This window comes from Maylandia zebra, linkage group LG11 (assembly GCF_041146795.1).
Source record: "Maylandia zebra isolate NMK-2024a linkage group LG11, Mzebra_GT3a, whole genome shotgun sequence".
In the NCBI taxonomy this organism is placed as follows: domain Eukaryota; kingdom Metazoa; phylum Chordata; class Actinopteri; order Cichliformes; family Cichlidae; genus Maylandia; species Maylandia zebra.
In genome coordinates this window covers 6,896,077-6,922,825 of record NC_135177.1, presented here as the reverse complement: position 1 = coordinate 6,922,825, position 26,749 = coordinate 6,896,077, and the positions used below count along the sequence as shown (strand labels likewise).

At 40.6% G+C, this 26,749-nt stretch overlaps 2 protein-coding genes across 2 annotated transcripts; both read right to left on the bottom strand.

The window, feature by feature from the left end:
• Positions 1–726: 726 nt before the first annotated feature.
• Positions 727–14,245, bottom strand: cep76 (centrosomal protein 76). Its single transcript, XM_004560051.4, has 13 exons — positions 13,987–14,245; positions 13,178–13,333; positions 12,856–12,940; positions 12,538–12,762; positions 12,244–12,429; positions 8,518–8,615; positions 8,197–8,325; positions 7,829–8,017; positions 3,782–3,948; positions 2,941–3,100; positions 2,235–2,408; positions 1,695–1,912; positions 727–1,105 (listed from the first exon to the last, which is right to left on the bottom strand). Exons 1-13 carry the CDS (start codon positions 14,047–14,049, stop codon positions 967–969), a joined length of 1,989 nt encoding a protein of 662 aa, XP_004560108.1. The 5' UTR covers positions 14,050–14,245; the 3' UTR covers positions 727–966.
• A 2,345-nt stretch (positions 14,246–16,590) lies between these two features.
• ptpn2a (protein tyrosine phosphatase non-receptor type 2a) lies at positions 16,591–26,709 on the bottom strand. The gene is made up of 9 exons (XM_004560053.6): positions 26,453–26,709; positions 24,894–24,984; positions 24,699–24,799; positions 24,424–24,522; positions 23,034–23,171; positions 22,597–22,806; positions 19,903–20,067; positions 18,641–18,828; positions 16,591–18,389 (listed from the first exon to the last, which is right to left on the bottom strand). Exons 1-9 carry the CDS (start codon positions 26,507–26,509, stop codon positions 18,197–18,199), a joined length of 1,242 nt encoding a protein of 413 aa, XP_004560110.1. The 5' UTR covers positions 26,510–26,709; the 3' UTR covers positions 16,591–18,196.
• Positions 26,710–26,749: the final 40 nt, after the last annotated feature.

The following is a 26,749-nucleotide window of genomic DNA, read 5'->3' as shown; positions in this document are numbered from 1 at the left end:
TCTGCTTATACAGAGAAGATAGAAAATAGTGAAGAAAGGAAATATTATTTTATTTAATGAGGTACTAACAATAAAAAAGCCTCAATTTTTATCATTTAACGCTCTACCTTTTACTGACTTTGGGGTAAAATGCCAGCTCATAGGTAATGTCTGTGTCACTAGGGATACTCTAGGCCACAGTGGACACTCTGGCAGGCTGGTTCTGGCCCCCCAGCCACGTGTTTGGCACCGCTAGACTAGACTAAATCAATAAATTTCTTTCACACCATGGCCATAAATTTCAAACTTTTGACAGTGCTGGATTTTTGTGTTGCTTAAAGATTTTTGGTTTGTTCCAGCAGCGTGGTTTAATCACATACTTTCACATGTAGTCAATATTTTCTATTAACGATATATGACATTGTGTGACAGGTCTATATTAAATGGTGGCAAAACCTTTTTAAACTCAAGGACATGATTTTCTTACATTCATTTGCATCTTTATAATATACTGTACTGTTTCACTTAGTTTAGTTCTTACAATCTTGGAGCAACTGTGGTCATATCATTTCCTCAGTATCTCATTATTTTTGATTAAATGAGATTGGCAGAGCCTTCATTTACAGCAAAGCAGGTAATTCTGTATTATTTAAATCCTTCATGCAACTGCAGTAAAACGAGCCTGTTTGTGTTTGTGACACAGGTTTAAATGTCTTTAATAAAGCATGTAAAAAATGCACAGCAGGATAAACAAAGGTGGGTTTATTTGCAAAAATAAATAATGTAAATGTCTGTACAAATGAGTCCACTACAAAATAAAGGCCCAACCATCAAAGCAGAGCCACAAACATGTCTGTGCAATAGTAGAGCTTAATATCAATTTAGTCTCATTGTGAGTCCCGGTGTGTCCCTGTGGTGTCCTAAAACCCAGTGTGAGGTCAAAGTGCAACACAGGCCGGGGTTTCCTGGGCGCCATCCATCTGCTGGTCAGAGTACAGAACGGTATTTACAGGCAAACATGATCCACACTGCGCACGCGTTCTCGGGATAAACGAACACCCGAACGCGGACAGCCAGCCTCACGTGATCGCCACGACAACACACTATCTCCTCACAGAAGGGGGACCTGCATGAAAAATAAGACATTCAGAGCATGGAACGCAAAATAATGTGTGAGAAAAATATTCAGGGAATAAAACCAGTTTAATATTCTGGATTGTTTGTGACAAAGGGACAAAACTGAAGGCTGAGTGTTTGTGAATGTGCGCAGGTTATCTAGAAACCTGTCTATGACAGAGGCAGGAAGTAACTGCATGACTTTTGAGTCTATTATTTTCGTGATCATATTCGTGTTCTCAGCTCTGGCAGGAGGTATAACATGTGAAACTGTTACAGTATATGTTGTGGAAAAGACAGGGTCTTACAGGGTCACTTTTTATTTCGAGGCTATTTCCCATCATGCTTTAGAGTAGATGGTGTGCGCATCATTTATTACTCAATACTGACACTATTAGAACATAGACATGTGTGCAGCACTTCAGTCTCTCACACCCTCTACAGGAAAGCCACAGGTAAAGATGAGCCTGAAGTACTGTGCAAAAGTTTGGGCTTCGAGGCCACATAATCACTGGCAACCTTTCAAAAGTCATTGAAGTTTTCATACAGCTTTGTTCTCTAGTTGTGATATTTTAACATTTAGTTTAGTTGTATATTACCTGAGGCAGGTGGCAAAGGCCCGACGAGCGTTACGGTGAAGAAAGTGTATAGGGAAGCCTTTGAAAGTGTGTCCGTCTGGCACGGCCCTCCTCACGGCGTCCTGGAACTCCTCGTTGCCGCAGGAGACACCGGTGCAGCGTTCCAGCTCATAGGCTGACAGAGCTGAGGACAGCAGGTAGGACAGGTGGTCGTCCCACACTGTCGCAAGATCCAGGTCCTGGAGGAGAGCACCCCACAGAGTGGATACATTCCTCAGTAACTGTTACATGTTATGCCACTACAGTCAACTACACAGCAAAGGTATGGTTCACTTATATACCAAAGGTGAAATAAGGTTATAATGGTCATCTGGCATTTTTGTTTTCATCTCTTCAACGTAAATATAAGTGATGTTTAAATAACATACATCATGACTTATTCATATTTTGATGTTTCAAAGAATTATCAGTGTTCTCATCTGTCTCAGTGCTCTGATCAGGCCTCTTTCTAGAGTGCAGGTGAGTTTACCACCATCCAACAACTCCATCACTGTGTTTTACCTTCCTATGCTCAGATACCAGGTAGCGCATCTCCAACTCCAGCTGGTTGCTGGCTGCAGCTGGATCCAGAGACGGGGAGCAGAGCGGAGGCAGAGGGGGCAGAGAGGTGGTGGAGCCTGGAGCACAAACAGACTTAAGGGCCTCTTCACTCATTGCTTTCCACCGTGACTGATTCTGAAGAAAATCAGGTAGGGGGAAGAAAAAGAGGCATTTAGCTGATAATCTCATTCACACAGACCCACTACATTGTCCACTGGGTGCTTTGCTTTAGGCCAGCGTGACAGAATGGGAGTTGCTGATGAATGAAACTGTTACAGATTCAATTTCCTTCCCCGCAAACTGGCTCCTGTTCTGTTGATTGAAGATGGCAATCTTCCAGCGAGCTCTGTGCCCACAGGACCCTGCTCCAGGCTACCTTTGCCCTCTGTCTGCCTAAAAATCACCAGTACTTATTTGATTAGGTTTTCTACGTTGGCCAATCTGATATTGCGGCAGGATTTTCATATTGAGGCTCATTTGCCAAATGTGAACCGTTAAGACAACACCTGCCAACGAAACAAATGTGAATAGCGTAATGATATTTCTCTGGCACTCTTTAATCGCTACAGTAATTTTCTTATTAATAAATACAACAATGGAGCATGGAAAGCAATATAATATGGCTATCCTCCAGCCATACCTCCAAAACGGATGTGCATTATATTACCTGGAAGTCAAATACACAGAGCTCCACAGCATCAGAGGGCTGACAGTTGGCAAGGAAGGTCTGGTGGTTGAAGACACATCCCACAGTTTGGTACGGGTAGGAAGGTTTAGGCTGGGGAGCCAGAGGTGGAGCATCTGGATCTATAGGACGGTGGAGGTATCTGATCACACACAAGAAATGCAAAGAAAAGTATTACGAAATGAAACAAAACACTAATATTACTCAGTGAGAAATGTCTATGGTCTGTTCTCTTTTTTTAATTTTAGGCAGCTTCCTTGACCTTCTCATATTTAAGATGTACATGATTCTTAAATAACGTAAAATAAATGTGACAAATTGTTCATATGTCCTTGTCCTTCATATATCCTTGAATTCACATCATATTAAGCTCAGATATTCAAACTAATGAAAAACATGCTCCATTAGGCCAGTGCTTCATGGTGAGGAAGAGCTTAAGAAACACTAAAATGTAATCAATTGTTCCTTGGCTCAAAGCCTGGCCCCCAACTTTCATAGAAATCCACTCATGGGATTCCAAGAGATCCTGCTGACTAACGCACAAAGACCGTTTAATGAAGTAAGTGAGGCAAACACAAAAAGCTCACTGTAACTCAGACTGTGTCTGGTTTTAGTTAAAGGGGATACCGAGAAGAGAAGACAACCTTTTCCTTTTTTATAACAGAGTGGTATCCTCTCCAAAGTAACTAATTTCATTTCCTGATAATTAATTATGCTGTACTTCCTTTGAGAAAAGTCCTGTTTAAATCTGACCCTCAAAGGTCTCGTGAAAGGGGGTGAGTTACTTTGCTTATTTGTTAACTATATTAACAAAAAAACAGACCTGTGCGCTGTCAGGCTTTCCCAGAAAGTGATGCTCCCGTCAGTACCACGGGTCAGGACCCAGGCATGTGGCACTCCTTTGGCTTTGGTGCCCACACACACGTATGCATCCATGCCAAAACCCAGCTGGAGGCTGCACAGCAGGGTGGCGTGATCCTCACAGTCCCCCTGTGGAGGACAGAGGGTTATGCTGGGATCTGTTGGGTAGTTTAAAGTGAACTAAATATCTTCATCACATTAGTGCGTTGTTTGTTGTGTTTTAAGAGAAATGTTCATTTTTGTCTTCTGGTTCAGTTAGGTCATATGTTAATCCTGATGTGACTTCTCAAAACAGAGAGCCTCCAGCACGCTCCCCTCTCAGAAGATCATGAGATGTAGTTGAAATCACAGAAAGCTAGTGAGTGGCTGGAGAATGAACTGCCATGTTCAACAGGGCCTCTGTTTCTATCTCTAAGGCTGCACGACACACAAGTTGAATCTGGAAAGATTTAAGCTTTAATCTCGAAGTATTAAGAACAACATTTTACTGCTTCAAATCTGAGATGTTACAACTGTTTTCTCAGAATATCGTAACATTAATTTTATTCCCAAAAATGTACCTTTACTCTTAAAATATTAAAACCTTTCCCTTTAAAACCTTGCAACCTTTCAGCTTTATTCTCAACATGTTTTAACTATTTTGTCAAACAACCTTAAGACTTGATTTTAAAACATTAAAGCTATAAAAATATTGTGGCTTTAAACCCAAACAATACAAATTTAATTCCAAATCATTGAAGCTTTGATTCCAACATATTATAATATCTAATTCTTCTTAAATAATTCTTCTTGAATCTTTTTGTTTTTATAGAAGAAGAAAATAAATATAGCTCATTTTCTTAAGATTTTTCTGTTTTTGTATTTGTTGCCATTTAAATTTCCCACATGATGCGAGCAGCTGCAGGGAATTTATTGCCATGCAATTTCCTGCTTCGATTTAACGACAAATTCAGCGCCTCTTGTAGTTCCTGTTTCAGGTTAACAGCACATCATGAATCCCTAAGTGATGATGTCAGGATCCACTGACAGAATACTTCAGATTTTTGGGAGATAACTTAGAGAAGAAAAAACTAAGAGGTGGAGCATGTTGGGCATATAGGAGTTGGTAAAAAGGATCATGAAATGCATTTTTGTTTATTTTATTAATCTAAAAGACGTTTCAAATAATTATCTTTTTTATTTAATCCAATCCAAGTCCCACAAACTCCCGTTCATTGAAGCTAATCTCACGAGTGTCTCTGGCAGCCAACTTGATTACAGCCTTGTAAAGTCCTTGTTATGCATTTAAATTCAACTCAGTGACAGCTTGGTTTCTTCATTCCCACCAGCATTTACACTCTGCTGGAATCTCCTACAGCAGAACAAGTGTAGGTGTGGCCTAAACTCACATTGGCTGCATGTGGCTAATTTCATGCTGATATTTAAGCAGACAGAATTCTGTTTTCACACCGACCTTGCCTAATTCCTCATGTCAGTACAAGAGTCTCTTTAAACAAAACACAATATCTTGTTCTCGCTACACTGTTAGCCTTTCTCAGAAGTACCCAATTCAAAGAAGAAGCCTCCTGGAGAGGAAATAAGCTCTGGAGTCATTAAATTGTCCATGACAGTAAGCAACTCTTGTTTCATTCGTACAAGTTTTCCTGTAAAGAAGCCTGGGTTGAGCTGGGGACTGTTGCTGCTGCGTGCTGGCTCGGGCTACGGGCAAGTCAGAATGATAGATGTTCCCCAGAAGTGCTAATATGGACGGCAGCATCGGAACAGGCTGAGCAGGACTGATGAGGCTAAATTAATTTTCCCTCAAATGAAACTCATAAATCACAGCTGACAAGGGCCACTTTGTGAGAGTTGTGTTGTGTCTGTCTTGCCAGCCGCTCACACAGAGAAGAGGCAGGGAACATTTATCCCGTGGTGGTCTGGGAAATTCCCCGCTATCTAGTCGAGAAATGAGAATGCAGCAGTCAGTCAACTGTGCACAAATCCTTCTTTCTCAGAAACCACACAGTCAGCCTTACTCGGAAATGCGGCTAGCGTAAACGTGGCCAAATCAAGCTCTGTGATTGTGGAACAAAACTTTACTTTTAGGGGCCAACGCAACGCAAACCTGTGACTTCACTGAAAATGTACAGTGTAGCCAGAGGAAAATGACTGAGATCACGTGAGGCTAGGTTGTTTGTGTGTGTGTGCGTGTGTGTGTGCATGCAACTGTGTTAATTCTATTCACTTGAAAGTGCTCAATCCAGCTCCTTATTTTAATACTTGTATTTTACTTAACTAGCTTCAAATGCCACAAGGTGAAAGTGTCAAAAACATTTGGAACAACACAAATGTTTGTTTGGTTTGGTACTTTTGCTGTCCTTTAGCTTAGCCCACAAGTCCATTAATCTTTTTCCACTTATCATGTCGCCAGTCTAACCCAGAGACAACCACCCAAACAATCACCAATTACCCTAACACCACTAACTAGAAGCCCGAGTCCCCACATAGTTGCAGGGAGAAAATGCAAACTGCACACAGAAAGGATCCATTGATCGTGGATTCAAACTCAGAACTGTCTTGCTGTGGGGCAACAGTGCTAACCACCATACCAAACTCCTAATATACCAAGATATTTTGTAGTGAAGTGAAAAAGTGTGAAAAACAGTGCAAAATTATCCAAGACAATGTCTATGTGCCTTTTTTTATCACTGATCATCTCCTTTACTAGAATTTATGCTTCAGTGGGAAATCTAAGCAGCAGCTATGTCGTATCGCCATAACCTGACATCAACTTTCCTAGAAACGCAACTACACATCGGGCTGTCGCAGCCTGACAACTATGATTGGCCTGCTCAGTACTGTTAAATTCTCCTGTACATTTCAAGCTACTTTTTCACTGCACCTCTTGGATTTGTCAGTGAGAAAAATAAAGATCATCACTTCAGTATAAGGACTAATAATCATAGCATCAACAAAGGAACCCACAAATGTCAGCAAATTCCTAAAGGGACGCTGTTGAAACTATGGAAGGGGACGTGAGGGAATAACATGAGGGGCAAATAGATTTACACCAACTACACTGACAACAAAAAAGAGTGAGGACTTGAGAGTGAGATTTGTTTCTACTGGCTGGGACTGCATATGAAATACAGCGAGAGGACAACGCATATAAAACACATAATGCACCTGCACAACATCATCCACTTTGTGGGTTACGTAGAGGTTCCTCGCACAAGCCTAAAATCAGGCCAGTGAGCTCCACTGTTGTTCCCCTTCCTTTTCAGCCAATTGCTTTCTACCTAACATCGTCACAGCAGAGCTATACTGTTTGTTTTTTTGGAGGTCTCAATTTAACAGACAAATGCAGGACATTATCAGCTGGTATGTTGTGGATAAAAACCTATGTCCTGCCAAAGATATATGAACTCGTGATTTGCTTCACTGTGCTGAAAAAGAAGTCTGACATTTTGATGCAGAGTTTCTTTCTTTTAACGCATCAGTATGTGATTTACATGAAACAATGCATCCCCTTTTGAAGCATTCATTTGTCATTTTTATCAGCTGAAACACAGTCTGTGTTTGCATCAGCAAGCTCTTGAATAGCAGCCGAGTGATACCATCGTTTGCATGGTGGCGCACTGTTTTTAGATCTAGACTTTGCCTTGGACTTGCTTGAAGATAACTTGGAGTAAACATTAACTAAAGCCCAAAACATAATAGTACAGCTAGAACTTTAGGAACTGTCTCGCTTGACTTGTCGCATCGCATCCCAGGATTTATTTAGTGTTTAATGGCTTTTCTGCTTCATGAGATCTGAGTACAGTCCCAGTGAGTGGCAGATAAATGACGAATTTAATTTAGAAGAAAAAAGTAACATATCAGTTTACTAGAACTTTGGTAACAGATGTAATTATCTGCCATTGTTTTGATCTGTGACAATAAGAGATCTAACAGTACAGAGGATGCACTGTCTTGGAAAATGAATCATTCCTACTTTGAGGCTGCCAAGTGGCCGGGAACCTCTCCTTACCTTCCCTCGACACAGGAAAGCCATTAATGTGCACCACTGCTCCTGCTTGCCTCCTCCTCCCACCACCGGAGCCTTCTCGTGGGCTAGAAGGCTGACGAAGCGGGCCGCCTGCCGAGGGCTCTCCAGGAGGCGGCCCGCCCGGAGGACACGTACATAGGAGCAGACTGGCCTGTTGACGCCATTCTCATCCTGCAGAGTGTGCAGACACACACCCAGAGGAAAGAAAAGGCCAAGAAGGTGACATGAAATATTTGGTGAACTGGTTTTGATGTTAATAGAATGAGCACAGATGCTTCCTTTTAAAAACACAAATCAACCAATAAAGTGATGAAATGCGCGGGGTGGGGGTGTCAATACGATAGACAAACCTGTGCAAAAATCTTGACCAGCTTGGTCTGATTTGACGGACGGATCTCCAGGAACTCCCTCCACCACTGTTTGGCATAAACCAAGAAGAGCCTCTCCTTCTCGGCCGCCCTCTGCCTCTCCAGTGATTGCTAAATGAAAAACACAGTGACATCACTCCCTCACAACGAAGGCTGTGATGTTTCTTTTACAGCCTCTTTATCTCCACTCTGAGGACGACTGATTCTTAAAAAGCATTAATGGGATTCTGTTGTAATGAGTCACTGGTAGTTCACGGAGATTGATTTATGAATAATGAAACAGAGGAATAAATAGATGCTGACCTGTGTGCTGATGATGTCAGCACTCAGAATCTCTGGGAGAGGAGGGTAGAGCTCCAGGCTGACTGTCAAAACACCAGCTGGGACTTTGGATTCACTTCCTGGTGACAAACACACTGTTTACTTAAAGATGTTGCCAGAAAAACAAGCAAAAAGCAAAATTGCCAGGTTTGTAATTTGTAAAGTCAAAGTTTTATCATTAAATGTAAGATTAAACGACCCAGACTGAAGGAGTACTTTGAGGAACAGGTGAATGAAGAAAATGAGAGAGAAAGGAGGATGGATGGAGGACAGTGAATCAGGAAGAGCCAAGGATTGGTAAGGAGGATGGGAGGGCAGCTATAAGGGGATGCAGAGTGGAAAGGCAGTTGGTCCAGACACCATACCTGTGGAGGTATGGAGATGTCTAGGAGAAAGTGGACTTTTTAACCAGATTGTTTAACACAAGAACACGGGTGGGGAAGAACAAGGGTGATGTGCAGAGCTGTAGTAACTACAGAGGGATAAAGCTGATGGGGCCATTACCATGAAGATATGGGAAAGAGTTGCTGAAGCTAAGTTAATATAGGTGATGATAGAATGATAGAATAGAATAGAATTCAACTTTATTGTCATTGCACATGCACAGGTACAGGGCAACGAAATGCCCTGTACCTGTGATGATCAGGTGATGATCAGCGAGCATCAGTATGGCCTCATGCAGGGAAAGAGCACTACAGATGTGATGTTATGTTTAAGAGTATCAGACATTACCAATCAAATTTTCTTCAAGTTTTCCAAAGATTTTTGTGTTTCCAGACCTTTCTTCCAGCATGAGTGGTAAACAAATTACACTGGCTTACACATTAGGACAGTACTAATTCTGGAGGGCTTGTGTTCCTGCACAGCAGAGACCTAGTCATAAAATCCATCTAAAGACTCAAATCTTGAAGCATGATTAAATAAATGCAGCATTCAGTTAAAAACACTGTCTTAAAAAGTTACTAAGTGGCAATAGTAACATCAGATTATTATTACTGGAAAACACGGATATCATTACATGAATGCACAACAGACCACGCTTATTCTGTGCAACTGTGCCCCATGAGACGCAGGAATAGGGGGCAGTTTCTAAGTCCCTTTTAAATATTGACCCCATGTAAATCGTGTTTCTGTAGGTGTACCACCACCATTATTCAATTTTAAAATGTGTCATTGTATTGATTTAGCTCTCTGCCACTTTTACACTGTATTATTCTTTTTCCACATCATAGCTCCACCACAGCGAGCCATGAAGTAGTGACTCTGAGAAGTCAGACTGGCAGATCAGTAATTGGGGTGTCTGCAGACATTGAATTTTGAGTCCAAGTCTAAGGGTAATGTATCACAGGAGGAACAACAGAATGTTACCATACTGATATTATGTCCCACCCTTACTATATCCCATGTAATTGGAATTATATAACCTACACTCCATTATAAACTACTCATAAAATTACAAGAACGTTTTAATTAGTATAGCATCAAGTAGGGCTGCTCGATTATGGCAAAAATGATAATCACGATTATTTTCACTGAAATTGAGATCACGATTATTTGACGATATTTATTTAACCCTTTAAGACCTACTATAGAACCAAGTCCACCAGAGCTTATATTATTTTTTTTACATGCTGTAGTGCCATTTGTGGGAGCATTTCAAGTTGCTATACAACTGTTATAGCCCATATTTTACTAATATGTATTCATTAAGTGCATAGTAATTACATTAATTGCAAAAAAGTGCAATAAACTACAAAAAAAATTGAAAATCGCTTTTGTTTTGTTTACATATATTTCTACTTGGAGAAATTTAAGAGGTTTATCCCTCAAAACTTTAAATACAAAAAAAGTTGCAAAAAATAGTTTCCCACCACAGGAAATTTATTTTGAGTGTCTTCATAGTTTTATTTTGGAGATACAGCAATTTTTATATATTGCAGGAAAAACAAAAAACAATCCTATGATGCAAATTTGCAAAGAAAACAGCAGGTGCATCATTTCACTGTGGGAAGTGTTACGAACAGCTGATAGGAACGGCGAAGCGTGTTTCTGGAATATTATGTTTTTGTTCCTGCAAGCGCCTTTTATGCAATTTTTGCAAAGCTATATGTGGAACGAAACCGTGACCGAGGACAAGCTGATGGCATCAGATGTAAGTACAACTCCTCCGGTTTCATATGCAAAACAAATTATTGCGCTAGCTTACACGGTTCAGGTTCTACAGGGATTTAAAAATAGTTACGCAAAACGGAGCGTGCTGCTCTGACCAGCTTTAAAGGGTTAACAATGACTTTAAAAAATAATATAAAATAGTGTGCAACACCACTGAAGTTTTTTTTTTAAACTCTCTTTTCAACCAACGGCAGTCACTCTCCTCTCCAAATAACTTCTGCTTAGCTTTCCGAGCTTCCCTCGGGTCCTCTTAATCAGCGGTCTCCAACCTTTTTTGCGCCACGGACCGGTTTATGCCCGACAATATTTTCACGGACCGGCCTTTAAGGTGTCGCGGATAAATGAGGGAGGGGCTAATAATCGGCTCAGTCATTTTTAATGATCGTTGAAAGCCCAGATCGTAATCGAGATTAAAATTCGATTAATTGAGCAGCCCTAGCATCAAGTGAGTTCAACCTTCAGGATATTGATGTTGTCAGTTAAGTAGCAGAGGTGATTGTTCATCCGTTTCAGCTGCTTTGATGCTACTGAAATTAACAGGTGCACTGGAGGGGCAGCAGTGAGACAACCCCCAAAATAGGAATCATTTTACAGGTATAATCCACTGACATGTTTTCCCTCCTCATCTTTTTTTGACTGTTTTTCACTGGTTTTGCTTTGGTTAGTGTCAGTGTCACTGCTGATAGCATGAGGTGATACCTGGACCCTACAGAGGTCGCAGTTAGTCCAACTCCTCCACATCAATAACCCCTGCCAGGATTTCTGTGTCTCCCAGCATAGTCTCAAGAGCATGGAGGACATTCCAGGACACAGGCAGTTACTCTAAGACAGCTGGACATCCTTAGATCCTTAACCCATCAGCATGACGGTATCTGCTCCTTTATGCAAGGAGGAACAGGATGAGCACTCCAGAACTACAAAATTATCTTTAGCAGGTCACTAATGGCCCCTGTGTTTTTCACAGATGACAGCAGGTTCACCCTGAGTACATGTGACAGATGCAAAGGGGTTTGGAGAATGATACTACCTGTAACATAATTCGGCACGACTGGTTTGGTGGTCAGTGAGTGACGGTCAGGGGAGGCATATCTTCACAGACCTCTACAGGCTAGGCAACGGAACCCTGAATGCCATCAGATATCAGGATGAAATCACTGGACCCAGTGTCAGACCCCACACTGATACAGTGGGTCATGGATTCCGCCTGGTGCAACACAATGCCCAGCCTCATGGGGTGAGAGTATGGAGGCTGGAGGACGAAGGAATTTATACCACTGACTGGCCCCTCTGCTCAACTAAATCCAATAGAGCACCTCACCCCAGAGCACTGCCGCATCATTTTTTCACTTTTACTGTGGGAGTGTCTTTGAATTCAGCACTTTGTAGGTTGATAATTTTCATTTCCAACCAACACATTAACAGGTCTATACAGCTAGATATCCAGCATGATTTTTTGACTTCTGCTTGTGTTTTTCAAAAATAAAATCAAAAGAACCCTTCATAAGAAACTCTTTGTGCAGAGAGTTTGTTGCTCACCAACTCCCATCAGCTCTACAGCAAAGCAGGTCTTGCTACTGGGCGAGCTTAGGACAGTCCTCCAGTCCAGGAAGTAGGATGAGACAAGCATTGTTTCACTAGAGGTGTCTGTTTTTATCAGCACAAAGTGCACTGGGTCACACATTGACAGCATGGAGGTCGCATCTGCCATCTTACCACTTTCCCCTGGAATACAAAAATTGTAAAATGATACTCTGTACATAGATGGTTTATTAAGTAATACAATAAGAACAGTATTTGTGAGTGACACAAACAGTGGTGGTTAACACACACCTATACCGTCTCTGTGGATTTCTAACAGGAAGCCCTCCTTGAGGTCAGGTTCACAGGCACAGGGCACTGGCTTTGATCGAAACCTCTGGTTGCGGAAGTGCAGGTAGAGTGTGAAGGTAGAACACACCTGACCAGGTAAGGGATCCGGCTCCTGGAGATGCTCCAAAAAGGCTTTGCCTCCAAGCACCTGGAGATACAGACATCGCCTTGATGGGTCGATATTGGCTGAGAAGAGAAAAGCAGAAGAGGAATAATATTATACAAAACAGTCTATGCATCACATTATTATTTGCTTGGTTTGCAAATAATGTTTCTTACTTTTTTTCAGATGAGTGATATCTTTATCGACAAAGTGAGCAGCAGGTTTTGTAGGCGATCCTGTTTCTGCTTCTGTGCCGGCTTCCTACCACGCCAAAACGACACGACAGAACAGTCAGAAAAGATGGGACAGAACTGACACACTGTATTACAGATATGTTTAATCCATACTGAAGGCAAACTTTGAAAGTAAAACGTAGCTATCAAGGGGATCAATACATTGTAAATGTTCGATTTTTGAATGGATGGAACGAAAAATACTTCTAAAATAAAAACCAATCTGGAAAATAGGTCTGAAACTGCATCCAAAAAGCTGGGCAACCTGAGTAAAGTGAAGATCTTTCATCATATCATCTATGATGCCTCTGCGCTGCAGAGCACGCAGGAAATCTGCCTCAGACAGAGACCGACGTGCAGGACCTTGATCATCCCTCACAGTCTCAGCCAGCACCTCTCGGATCTTCCCATGGATATCCATCTGACAAACAGAAGAACAAAATTCCTTCACCTACTTAAAAAATGTGTTTGTGCTTTCTCAACATCCTCTAAAAACAGTCCTTTCCATTTAAACTCTGACTTTGGGAAGTGTGAATATGAAGGCAAACCCATCAGGAAATGTTTTATATCAGTAGACCTATAAGTACCGTCTATTCCGTGCATTATTGATGCGAAATCTTTTCTCATTCATTACTTTTTTCCATTTACTTTTTTAAAATCAATTTTTCAATCAAATCAGCAATAAATGTACGATCGAAAATATAGGATCGAAATTGGTCTTGTGTGCTGTGTGAATTTGTACTTTATCTGCTTATAGAGGCTTGACAGGTAGCTCATATTGGCTGGAAAACAGCAGCAGTTCCCTACGGTGCTTCAAATAATGCTGTCTAAAGAGATGGTGCAGCCAATCTTACCAACTAGGTGATAATATGAGATTTCTCTGTGATGTGCAAATGCAAGGAAATAGCCATTTGTGACATTAAAAAAATATATATATATTTGCCCACTATAAACAGCTAGCTTCCCCCGTTCATGAAAAATACCCGTGTATTTGTATGCTGCTTAAGGACTTCAGCATTCAACTGTACATTGTGTACAACACGAATTGCCATAAAATCTATATAGTTTTCTCACCTTGAGCAGATGGTTGTGAATGATTTGCTTCAGCTCGGAAGCTTTCTCTGGAGGCAGCGACATTATTGCTATTATTTGTGCTTTTTAGGCTAAGCTAACTAGCCAGGCTTAGACATGGGTAGTGGTAGAAACATTAAATAACGCCGTTTCTTCTTATATGAGCTATAATGGAACCTTGTATGCATTCGCCATTTTTCGCAGAAATTTTCTTTTCTGACAGCAACAACTACCAGTTTAAACAGTGGCGGAAAAGCGAGCGGGAAGGTTTCTCCGCTGATGCCCGACACCATACTCCGGAAAAAATCAATACCTCGACAATTTTGCTCTAAAGTTACAGGATTTGTAAGAATCGACATATAAACCACGATATAAGTATTTTTGGTGGTATATTTATTGTAGTTTTAGTTCATTTTTGCTCACCAATTATTCCCAATTTTATTCAGGGATATTTTTACGTACCCCAATCGCATCACGAATTGCGACGACATGAGAAAGACCCTTGAATTGTAGTTTAAATTATAGCTACTATTTCTTATGTGTAGCTTTTTTGTATGTGGTATCGCTTTCTTACCAAGACAAGACATAAATGGATCAAAGTATGTATATCGTGTATATTCGGTGTGCATAACCTGCTTTGGACAAAGGAATAAACATTTAAATGCAACTTTGTAAGATTAAACGACCCGTACGTTTCTAAGTACTTATAATTATCCCAGTAGGGAGCAAAATCTCTGTAAAAAAAAATCAATCAAATTAAATGTTTTAAGAAAAGTAAACTTATGGTGAATATGGTTGCATTATTTCTTGACCTATTGTTTAAATTCTGTTAATGAGTAGAGAGTGTCACTCGGGAGGGGGCTTCAATGGATGAAGAAAGGTGAAGAAAACATGTACAAAGAGGAGTTGGGTCTGTAAGGTTTTAAGTTGTATGTGAGACTGAATACTCATGGATGACAAAATGACCGATTGGCTAGGCAGAGAGATCGAGCTGGGAAGCATGTGTAGCAGGTTAGAGTGATTCAAGACAGATTTAGAAATATGCTAACAAGTGAAGAAATGGAGTTGAGAAGACTGAAGGAGTACTTTGAGGAGCAAATGAATGAAGAAAATGAGAGAGAAAGGAGGATGGATGGAGGACAGTGAATCAGGAAGAGCCAAGGATTGGTAAGGAGGATGGGAGGGCAGCTATAAGGGGATGCAGAGTGGAAAGGCAGTTGGTCCAGACACCATACCTGTGGAGGTATGGAGATGTCTAGGAGAAAGTGGACTTTTTAACCAGATTGTTTAACACAAGAACACGGGTGGGGAAGAACAAGGGTGATGTGCAGAGCTGTAGTAACTACAGAGGGATAAAGCTGATGGGGCCATTACCATGAAGATATGGGAAAGAGTTGCTGAAGCTAAGTTAATATAGGTGATGATCAGTGAGCATCAGTATGGCCTCATGCAGGGAAAGAGCACTATAGATGTGATGAATGATTACTCTTAAACGTAATTAAGAGTAATCATTGAGAAGTATAGAGGTCAGGAGCTTCACTGTGCCTTTGTGGATCCAGAGAAACAGCGTCAAGAGAGGAACTGTGGTACTGTATGAGGAAGTCAAGAGGGCCAGAGAAGTGTGTGTGTAGTGCAGGACATGTATGAGGACAATGAGACAGTGGTGATGCATGCAGTAGGAGTTACAAACGATCAAGGATCTGCTCTGTGCCCCTTCTTGTTTGCAGTGGCGATAGGCATATATTGACAGTTGAGGTCAGGCAGGAGTCTACACGGATTATGTTTGCAGATGACACTGATCTGTAGTGTGATTGGGAAGCAGGTGGACCAGAGCCCATAGAGGTAGTGGTATGCACTGTAGAGGATTAAAGTCAGCAAGAGTAACACAAAATACAAGTGTGAATGAGAGGGAAACAGGTGGAAAGATGACCGTACCGTAGTAGAGTGAAAATACAGTGCAGAAGAGAGGTGAGGAACAGAGTGCAGGCAGGGTAGAAGATAAATGTCATCAGGGGTGAAAGGACAGCAACAAAACTGAAAGTGAGGTTTACATATCGTCTCTTTGAGATGGTGACACAGACAAAAAGGAAGCTAGAGCGGAAGATCTCCGAGGAGGTTCATGGGTGTACGGAAGGAGGCGATGCAGAGGACTGGTGTGACAGAGCAGGATGCTAGACGGTGTGAGACGGACGCAGATGATTCGCTGTGGCGACCTCTAAAACGCCCAGAATTAGGAGGAGCTGTACGATATAACGACAAAAGAGATCAAGCCAACATCATATAGACAAGCTGAAAGAAGTGCAAAGGCACAAAATACATTCAACACAAACCACACACAGTCCCAGACAAGAGAAAATGAAATTACTACAGCAGTCAATGTGAGCATGGCCTCTTCTTGAAATATTGAATCAATTCCTGGAATCCACAGTGAGAGGTCTCCAGTCTGTCTGCATTGATTTAGCTCATGGTCAGAATGAAATTATGAGTAACAGCACAGAAAGTGGGTGGGGTGGGAAGAGCTGTGGGTAAGCTGCTTTACGGATACAGAATTAAAGAACAGGCAAGCAAATTTTTGTTTATAAAAAAAAGAAAAAGAAAAAAAAAGAATATTTTATTTTTTATGAAGTATTTAATGTTTTTGTTGTGGTTTTGTCATTTTTCTCATCAAAAGTCTTCTGTCATGTTCCACACTGCAGCTCAACAGTGTACAAAACTCCCCTGAAAACTGTACACAGAAAACAAATGAATGGAATGTTACACTATATTATTGTTAAATAAGAAAATAACAATAATAATAAAATAAAAGCCATGTTCTACTGTAGCCAATCAAAAATTTCACTTCAGGAGTCAATACATGCAAATGACACATTCAATGTTCAATCAACTCAGACGCATGTTACTGTACACCACCTCTAATCTGGTCATTGCAGTGCAAACATGTTACTCACATTACGTGCGACACGACAATTTTCTGTACTGATCGCACATACCAAAAAAAAAAAAAAACATTCTGGGAGCGCACTTTTTTTTCCTCCTTTCTGTATTTAACACATTTCAAGGCACATTAAAAGCTTTTTCAACCACCCCACAAGGACATCGCTCTCTTCTAAATTTAATCCAAGGTGCTCTCCTTCAGCTTCTAAATTGCACTATTGTAGCTTTGGATTGGTCCCAGTCAATTGAAAACCGAATCGGCAATCATGTGGGTTCAAAACACGGACAGAATGTAGAACGGTACTAGCATCATTTTGTAATACAGGTGTCAGTTATGACAGAGAGATTCAACAGAATATACATTCGACATGAGGGGAGTATGCGAGGGTTCATCATCAGGAGCTTGTCTGACTGTTATCTTCCTAAAAACAGGCTTTGGTTTCTTAAAATAAACAACAACAAAAAACAAAAACAGCGTGATCACCTGAACAAACACAGACCAACCCATCCAGTGGGTAAATAACTTGCTAAGGGGCAACGTTTATGATCCATGTGGCAGCTAACAAAGGCAGGCAAAAAAAAAAAAAAAAAAAAAAAAAAAGTGTGCACATAACAGAAAATAACCACTCTAGCCGAGTCTGAAACATTGGCAAGGAAGTGTCCACTCACACAAAAATATTCTTCTGGCCGTGTTGAGATGCCCTGCTAAATGTGAATGGAAGAACAAGTGGTGGTCTGGAAAACCGCAGAATGCATGCATTTCATTATATTACATTAAAACTAAAGAAAAGTAAAATCCTACAGCTGAATCTTGGCTCTGGAGTTTTCCTACAAGTCTACAGTAGGATGAACAAGTCAACACAAGTCATTCTGAAATGCAAAATGTAAAACGTGTTGATCGACACATATCTGACTATTACAAACAAAGAATGTAAAAATAAACCTGTCACTATATATTTCTCTTTGTACTGCACCTTTAGTAAGTTTCTGCAAAGCCATTTTTGCTATGATACAGTACATTCATGAGCAGTGACAAGAAGGAAAGGAAATTAAATCATCGTGCTGGCACCGAGATCCTGAGATGTTACTATTTTTTTGTTTCGATCTTACATGAAAAATATACAGACGCTCGTTTGATCTAGCGCTCCCGCATTTTGACCTTGAGAAATAAATACCCTCAATTCTGCACATATTACTGTCTAAGTCTACGTCGAGAAGAAGTACCTAATCTCAGGTACCGGTGCAAAATAAGAGTCCGATTTAAGTGACCCGCAGTGCTTCACTGGGAATACATCCAGTACAGCAGGCTTATGGCCAAGACAGCCCCGGCGCCGGCGCCGACATTGAACAGGATGGGTCTCCAGTACTGCCACTTCTCCTGTTTCCTCTCAGACTCTGTCAGTCTCTGTTTCATTTGTTGGACCCTCTGTGCTGTGCTGGCAATCCTTTCCTCACGGTGTCGCTTTCGGACCCTGAAATAAGACAGAGAGTACAGCAGTCCAACAATAAACAACAGGGTAATACTCACTTTAATCCCCACAAATTGTGTCACTGCTGTACCAAAGCTTTACTACAAAGATGAACAAATAAAAGGGTGAAACCTGATTTCTTTCTTTTCTATGTGCTCAAAAAGATAAACTGAATCTCAGCGCATGGATGGGAACAAGTCAGCAGATTTCAACGCTTAATTTTTAATCTGCCAAACTTCAGTTCTGTTACTTACTGCCCAGAATTGTCTGCCTTATTGTGATCTTGGGCATCTGGCTCTCCTGCAAGCCTGTCTCCTGAGGGGGCCTGAGACTCTAGGTGGGGTCCGTTGGGTCTGCTGTCGTTAAGGTGAGGTCTAGGTGGAGGTGGTGGAGGGGGTAGATCTGGCTCCAGGTCATCTCTGGACAGCTGTGTCAGCTTGTTCTAACAAAGAGGATGACATGCAGAGACAACCAAGAAGGAAAATTTCAGTGTACTGTCAGCTTATGACAGAGAGGAAGAGAATAGTGATCCTTTTCCAAAATAAAAGCTTAAATTCCTGATTTTTAAATATGTTGGCTCACATTCTCATCATTTAGTTTGCAAGTGGCAAAACTAAAATTCTGGTAAAGAAAGGGCACCTGCAAGACGCAAATGATCAAAGAGCGTCTGTATAGTCATTACATAACAAGTGTGAGGATCTAGTTAGTTTGTCAAGTGAGTCGGCCATTATTTTGACAGTTACCTTATAAATTAAAGAGGCCCTATTCATTGTTATGGGAAAGCACCCACACACACCACTTTAATTAGACACTTTCTGATGGCTCTGAAGAAAAACTCCAAAAAAATGAAATGGAATTAGGAAGTTTGTAACATTTAAAATTACTGCTGGCAGGGCTTGAAACTCTGGTAATCACTTCATTTTATTGTGAGGTTGTGTTTTATACGGTCTGCGTCAAAGGCAATTTTGTGTTGATGCAGCAAGAGAACATTTAGACAGGATTTTTGCAGGTTTCAGCATGTACAGTTGAAAACTTAAGACTTTAATGCCTTAAAGAATGCAATTCAAGACCCGTTTCCAAGCTAACCAGACCGTGAAAGGATGGTAGAAAACCAAGAGAGCCCACATGTCACCTTAAACTTTACTATTATGTTTATTTTCACTTCTCTGGAGTAAAACAGAATGATTCTAATATACTTGTATACAAGCCAATGTTTCTCAACGTAAGTGCTGCATATCATTTAAAATTTCTCATTTCCCTTTAATGCTTTCAAATGATTAGCTTCACTTTCCCAGAAAATGTCAAAGAAACATTCAAAAATCAGTCATCGCCACCTCTTTTAGCGTCTGATGCCGGCTTTTGAGCGAAACTGAAAGCAAAACTTGAAACCACAACAATGCCTCCGTCTTTTATTGGAGTAACACTGCTCTTCGGGTGGTTACTGAAAGTCAGATAACAAATTACAAAAGCTTATTTAGAACCAGACTTACAAGCTTTCAATCATTCTTGTGACTACCTGTGTTTCTGAGTTGTCTGTCAGGATGAGCTTGGCTCCCTCAATGACAGCCATGTATGAAAAGCGGAGCTGGTCAGGGGTCTGGATCAGGCCCATGCGGTATTCCCTCATGCCAAGTAGCACCTTTTGTATGTCCATTGATGACCGGTTTTTCCTCTTCTCCATCTGCAAAAACAGATTTTCCCATTTATGGAATAACCGCTTAATAGAGAATCACATCAGGTGCACAGGATATCACACCTTTGTTTTCCTTTAGGAAGTCATGAGCTGTAATATTGAGAAGTTTCAAAAGATGTATTACATTTGAGAAAAATCGAGGTAATCTGTGAGAGAGTGGTTTGATTTAAGGTGCATGTCCAAACAACTTACCAACCTGTCTCAGAGTCTAATGCTGCTTAAGATGTGAGTGCTGGGAAGAAATATGTTTTAGCTGTTCCAAATCGTAACTCATAAACTGCGTATTTAACAGGTGAGTTAAATACACAGCAGAGCAAAACTATGTGTACAAAATCTGTTTTTATTTATGGGAGCTTTTACCATGTACATTAACTAGCAGAAATTTCAGGCTCTTTAAACCTGTGCTTTCCAGCTGACTAGGAAGTGAGAACAGAAAGAGTTCCCACTAGAATTCACTTGTTTTTTTGTGCGTTGTGTCTCCTACATTGTAACAGCTTTACACTTTAGGGTTTCTAATTAATATCTGACATAGAATAAATGTGATAATTTCCTAACGTACAATGGGTATATAAAAAGCCTGTATAGAATGGTCAATTTGACCAGTAAAAATATCGCAAGCAGGGACAGATTCACTTTCCTCTGGCATGATTCTATCCGCAGTATGAAGGTGTTGATGGTAACATGGCACTGAGGTGTGCACAGGTCACCCATACTTTCTAAATGTTCAGGAACCTTTGAGGTGGGGCTCGGAGCATTGAAAGCTGATTGATGTTTTCTTACAGCACCATTGTTGTACAACTTTTAAAAGCCACAAGAGCAAAGAGGCTGTTTTTGCTTGTTGCTTTATTAGGAAGGAGCGGGACGAAACATCTGACAGATAGCCTTGTTTGTTTATGCACAGGGTGACATTCAAAGGTTATTTGAGGTGATGGGCCAGAAGACTAATTTTTTTAAAATTTTCTATTTGGGGTTTAAAAAGCAGGGCAAGGCTCTGAAGGAATTCTTGCTCAAGTTTCCAAAACCTATCCCAAAACCAGCCCCCATAAAACTTTTCTCCAGAAGGCTGAAGGTGTTGAATTTGAAGCAGGAGCTACTTTCATGAGCAGCATCCTCTTAGTCCATGATTCCTTAAACTGACTTCACTGTGGATAGTGATGCTGGTGTTCCAGCAATTTCCAGTTCATGGCAGTTCTTGGAAAAGTTGTGACAAATCCAAGCAACTTGATCTTACATATAACTGTTTGAACCGATAATCTTAAAATTGGCAATTTTTTGGCTCAAAAGGACCTTCCCAATTTGTCTAAATCTACAATTCTCCTTCTTAGAGCTGTACTGAGTTCCCCTAAATTTCCCATTGTTCTGGTCAGTCCAATGAGTGCTGCCAAACAAATCATTTTAATCACCCCAAAGAGAAACTGCCAGTTGTCTGCAATCCTGATCACTAAGAAGAAGTCTATAACCCTTGGCCTTGTAGAGTTTAAACATATTACAGAATCTTTAGGACTAGTAGATGTGCGTATGAATACCTTTGACCCTATGCAGATTAGAGAATTCTTCCATGTCTTAATACAATACTGTAATCCTGGTAACTCTATGTGCATTCTAGCCACCTTTCTTTCTCCTTGCTCCTTTTAGGCTAGACTTTATTAATATAGCACTTATCCAGTCTTACTGACCAAAGCACTTAAAAGTGCATATACATTCATGCAGCACTTTTAATATTGCACTACTGCACAGGGCTTTTCCTATCACACTCACACATCACGGATTTGTAGTGGTGTTGCTTTCTGCTTGTGTTAGTTTATCATTCTGGGCTGACTTATGAAGGTGATAATGCCCTGCAGGTGATAACCTGCTTGTCCATCTTTAGGTAATTGAAATCAGATAATGGACAGACATCCTGCATATGCTGAGTTTGATTCATAGAAGACGCTGAAGATCTCCTTCTGATCAACCCACTACTTACTTTTGGTGTAGTGTTGAACAATAATGAAAGACCTACAGCACTTAAGGTCTGGTTAACCTAACAGCTGGCCAAAAAAAAAAAAAAAAAAAAAAAAAATCATTTTAACAAGGCCGACAGACAAGTCAAACAGCCACAGGAAATTTGCAAAACTTTCTAGTGAAATAAGATTCATCTTTTTTTTTGCTTTTAGAGCTTTAAAACTCATCAAGACATGATAAGAATTGGGAATTTAGTTCCATATAGTTGCAGACACATGTGGAATTGTGGTAATTTAGGAGTTATTCCTGAGAAACCTGATTTCCCAAGAAATAATCAGTTAAGGGCCTCTTCTCTGCTCCAGTTAAAATATTCCAGACTTTACACACTCACGCTGAATACCTACACGTCAACACTGCTCTGTAAGCACGTTATCAGCACACAAGTACAATCAGAGCATGAACGCCTCATCTTACCATCATCAGACTGTAGTCATTGTAATGAGAACCTCTTGCGAAAGAATTCTCTTTAACAGTGGCAGACTTTCAGTGACATTTCCCCACTCCCCTTCTCACCAAAACTAGACAGGTATCCACCAAGGCAAAGGTCCCTGAGCGACCAATCCCAGCGCTGCAGTGCACCACTGAGGGCCCATGCTCCGGGTCCAGCGAGCCAGACTCCCGAACCTTGAAGAGGAAGTTGAGGAAGGAGGCAGGGGATTCTGGAACACCGAAGTCAGGCCATGTGGTGTAGTGAAAGTGATAGATCTCTCTCGACTCCTCTGTCTGTGGTAGGCATAATGTTTGGTCAAGACTGGAGCATTGTATAGACACAGTTCTGCATGACTTAGCTGATTTGTCACTAGGAAAACATTACACACTCTGGAATCACAGTCTTTTTTCAGCTACATGCTATTATACTTAAATGGTAAGAGACTGGTTAAGCAGTGCTTAAAACCATGCTGAAACTCAAGAGAGATGCTATTAACCAATAGGCACCCTTGCATACTCACCTTTGTATTTTGTAGTTCCAGCAATCTGATTGTGAAATAGGATTGGTCCTCCTCTGACAGTAGCCTCACAACAAACCCTGTGTCTGTGAAAGACATCTGTAGCTCCTCGGTGGTAGGCCAGTATTGCGCGCACTTTTCCTGTTGAGACAAATACATTCAGTTACTCATGGATAGGCTGTCATGTGCCTCGAGCCATTTGAAGAACTTCTGACTTAAATACTGAGAACAGTTGCACATATGTACACCATTCCTCGGATTCGGAAAATCAACCGTGTGCAAAGAGAACAACTAATTACGTTCTTGTACACCGAAGTACCTGACAGCTTGTTTCCAGTTTCCATTGGTTGTTCTTGGCACCAAGGCCATGATAGTTAGCTACACTAAACTCAACTAAAAACCAAAGTGTGGAGAGAGAGAGAGAGAGAAAACAACTCTTTACTGAAACTTTAAAAAAAAAAAAAAAAAAAAAAAAAAAAAAAAAAAAGACAATGAAACACACAACAATAAAACCTCACTGAAAATGAAACCTTTTTAGAGAGTAAAACCTAAACTGAAATATGAAAACCAAATACAAGTGAAACGAAAAATCAAAAAACACATTCAAAACTAAATGCAAAAAGAAACTAAGTAATCATTAACTTTCCTGGAACTGTGGTTAAAGTTTCAAATAAATGGAAACAACAGAACTGAAACTTTACATACAGTACAACTTAAAACATGACCACAGAGCTTAAGACAATCTTGTGAAACACAGAGTTCTGATGAAGTATAACACCACAAAGGAAGAAAAAGACATTTTAAACTAGACTTTTTTTTTTTAAATGTAAGGAAATTCATTTTTTCCATTGTCAAGTAAAGGAATTTGAGTCATGATAGCTGCCCAAAATATCTCAATTAGGCTTTGATCCATAACGAATTTAAACATGTGCAGCTCTTCAGTATCTCAATTCATTTTTTCAAAATTGTGGCATTCTTTGCATCTCAATCTGTCTGTCAGCATGGTTACACCTACCACGGTGAATTTCATGAAACGTGGTGAAGAGATGGCACATGCATGAAAAACAAGCCAATTAAATTTTATAGTAGATCTGATCATCTTTTTGAAAACTCCAAAACAGGGCTGAAATCCTTTCTAGTCTACCAGATAAAAGTGGGTACACTAGAAAGAAAACACAATAAAACGTATCTTGGATTCTATTTCATCTTGTAAAATGCACAGAATTTTAGCATCAGTGGAAATAGGAATGACAAAGACAATTGATCTCAAACCTTTTGGGATGAGCAAATGTATCTACATCTATTAATAAAGATATGTCTCCTCAAACTTTCAAACCTAAACAGCAGGGGGACTTCAGAACATAATAATTAGAAGGTGTTGCAGTGTACTCACAGATCCTTTTTCAATCACTCTGTTGAGCATTATAACAGCTTTGCAACTCTGTTCCCAAATCATCAGCCAGAAATGGCCGCATGTATTCCTCAAGGGGCCCTGTCAAAGCAAAAGTAGAAAATCCACATAAACAAATAACATCCAGAGATCATGAACAACTACCAAAATGCCAAACTCAAATCCTGTGTATTTTCCTTTGAGTGGCACGCAGATGTGTTCAACAGATATCCGTGCAGACAGTTCAGTGTACACTGCTTGTCCTACAATCTACATACCTGAGAAAGAATGTAAGCTCTTTGGGCTTCTTCCACATCGACTAAACTTGCATTGATGTAGTCATTTTCAGAGTTTTCAAGTTTTACCCGACTGTGATCGTCTGAAACCAAGCAAGAGATCACAGAGCAATTATGACGACGTCATTCTCGGCAGCACATATCGTCACTGAGAGCCTTAACTGTCGTAACACTCACATGGGCTGACATCTCTGTAGCGGTTCAGATTCCGATTCACTGGAAGCTTTGCCACTTTGTAGGAATATTCACTGGCTTGGTTACGGATCTCCTGTTGCAGATGAGAAACCAAACAGGAACTCAGAAGGATCGCTTTGACAGCGACAGGAAACTGTGACACAACCTGTTCAATTCATGTGCATCCAGTTTTACTGGAGTGGTGACCAGTAATGACATTAAAAGAAAAACCATACAGAGATCAAAGGTCCTCAATCCTTTGTACTCAATTAATCACAACTGGTCTGCTTTGTTTTCATTGTCATTTGTCAAACTTAATCTACTGCAATGCCTCAGGCTGTTGTTTTCCTTTTACAACACAGTCTGCATGGGCAAGGCCAAAGGGCGAGCACAGTTCTATTATTATTTCATTCTGGGGAACAGAAGCAGTTTTACTGGAGACAAGAAAAGAATAAAAGAGAATAAAAATTATTTTTGACACTCCCAAGAATACTGTCGTGAGCAGGGGCGTGTCCCCTCACTGCCACTGAGCTACAGCACCATGGATAAGACTAGTGGCAAAAGTAATTTTTAGTGGTACACAAAGTACAGTTTCAGTGCATAGATGTACTAAGACATGATGCTGTATTCTTGGTCTGCATATTTGACTTCCTTAAACCTCCCCATTTATTCAAGCTTGGGACTTGTATTAGAAATGAACTGAGAGATAAACCAATAACATATGGAACTGAAAAGCACCATTATGTACAATGAGCACTATTGGTTTAAATATATTATCATGCTAACGACATTATCCTTAAAATGGGTAAGAAATTAAATTAAGTATTAGTATTCTCATTTCTGTTTAATCCCACTTTAATTCTCAGTAGGACTGGGAGCCTGACGTTAGCATGGAAGAAATTTGATCTTTTATGAAATTACTTATCATGCACTTTTTATATATACCCCCCCCCCCCCCCCCCCCGCTCCCTGTCAAAAAAAGTTTTAAAGGGGTTTTTTAAAAACATTTTCTAAAAATGTATAAAGTGTGCACGTTCATTTCTTCTTAATTTATTAACACTGATGTGTAAAAACAAAACAAAAACAGTTCTAGTTACATGGTATCTTTGTAGTTCGCAGCTGCACATTACAGGGTCATAGCCAAAGTTTAACCGGAACAGAGATATTATAAACGAAATGCTGTGCTGCGTGGTAAAACACAACACGCTTTTCTGTGGAAGTCCTGATGAGTTCTCAGAAACTGCGGCTGACGTCTGCTAGCGTCAGCCAGCATTAGCTAACCGAAGTGAAGATCGAGCCGATGCACGTTTTCCAGCTACGGAAGTCAGCTAGCGCGAAATGCTAGTTACTCATTCGTCTTTACCAATTGCACTCCAATATGTATAAAGAACCTGGAAGTCATGTCGCGAAGTGTAGAAATTTACACAATTAAAAGCGTGGACGAAAAGTGACCAAAATCTCTAAGTGGTGTCTAACTTGATAGCTATCAAATTAGCTAGCTAAGTTAGTTAGCAACCGATCGTCATAGAAACAAGAGAGGCCCGGTCAGTGTCCCGACTTACATTGTAAAGGTTTTGCCATCTCCCCGACGAATCAATGTCTTGAAATTCTTGCTCCATTGTGTTGTAGTTAGTGAACCCAGACACTTGCCGGAATAATCTCAGAGTGTTTTCAGCACCGTTCACCAACTTACTCCTTTCTGTCAGCCATCTAAACAGCGGTGTGTGTAACCCTAGGAATCCCTGCGGGGAGTCTGCTGCTCCGGCACAATACTGCTTGCTTGCTGCCTGCCTGCACGTTGACTGACCCGGGTTGCCAGATATGCGTTCATCACGGCCTTCCGCAAACACACACACACA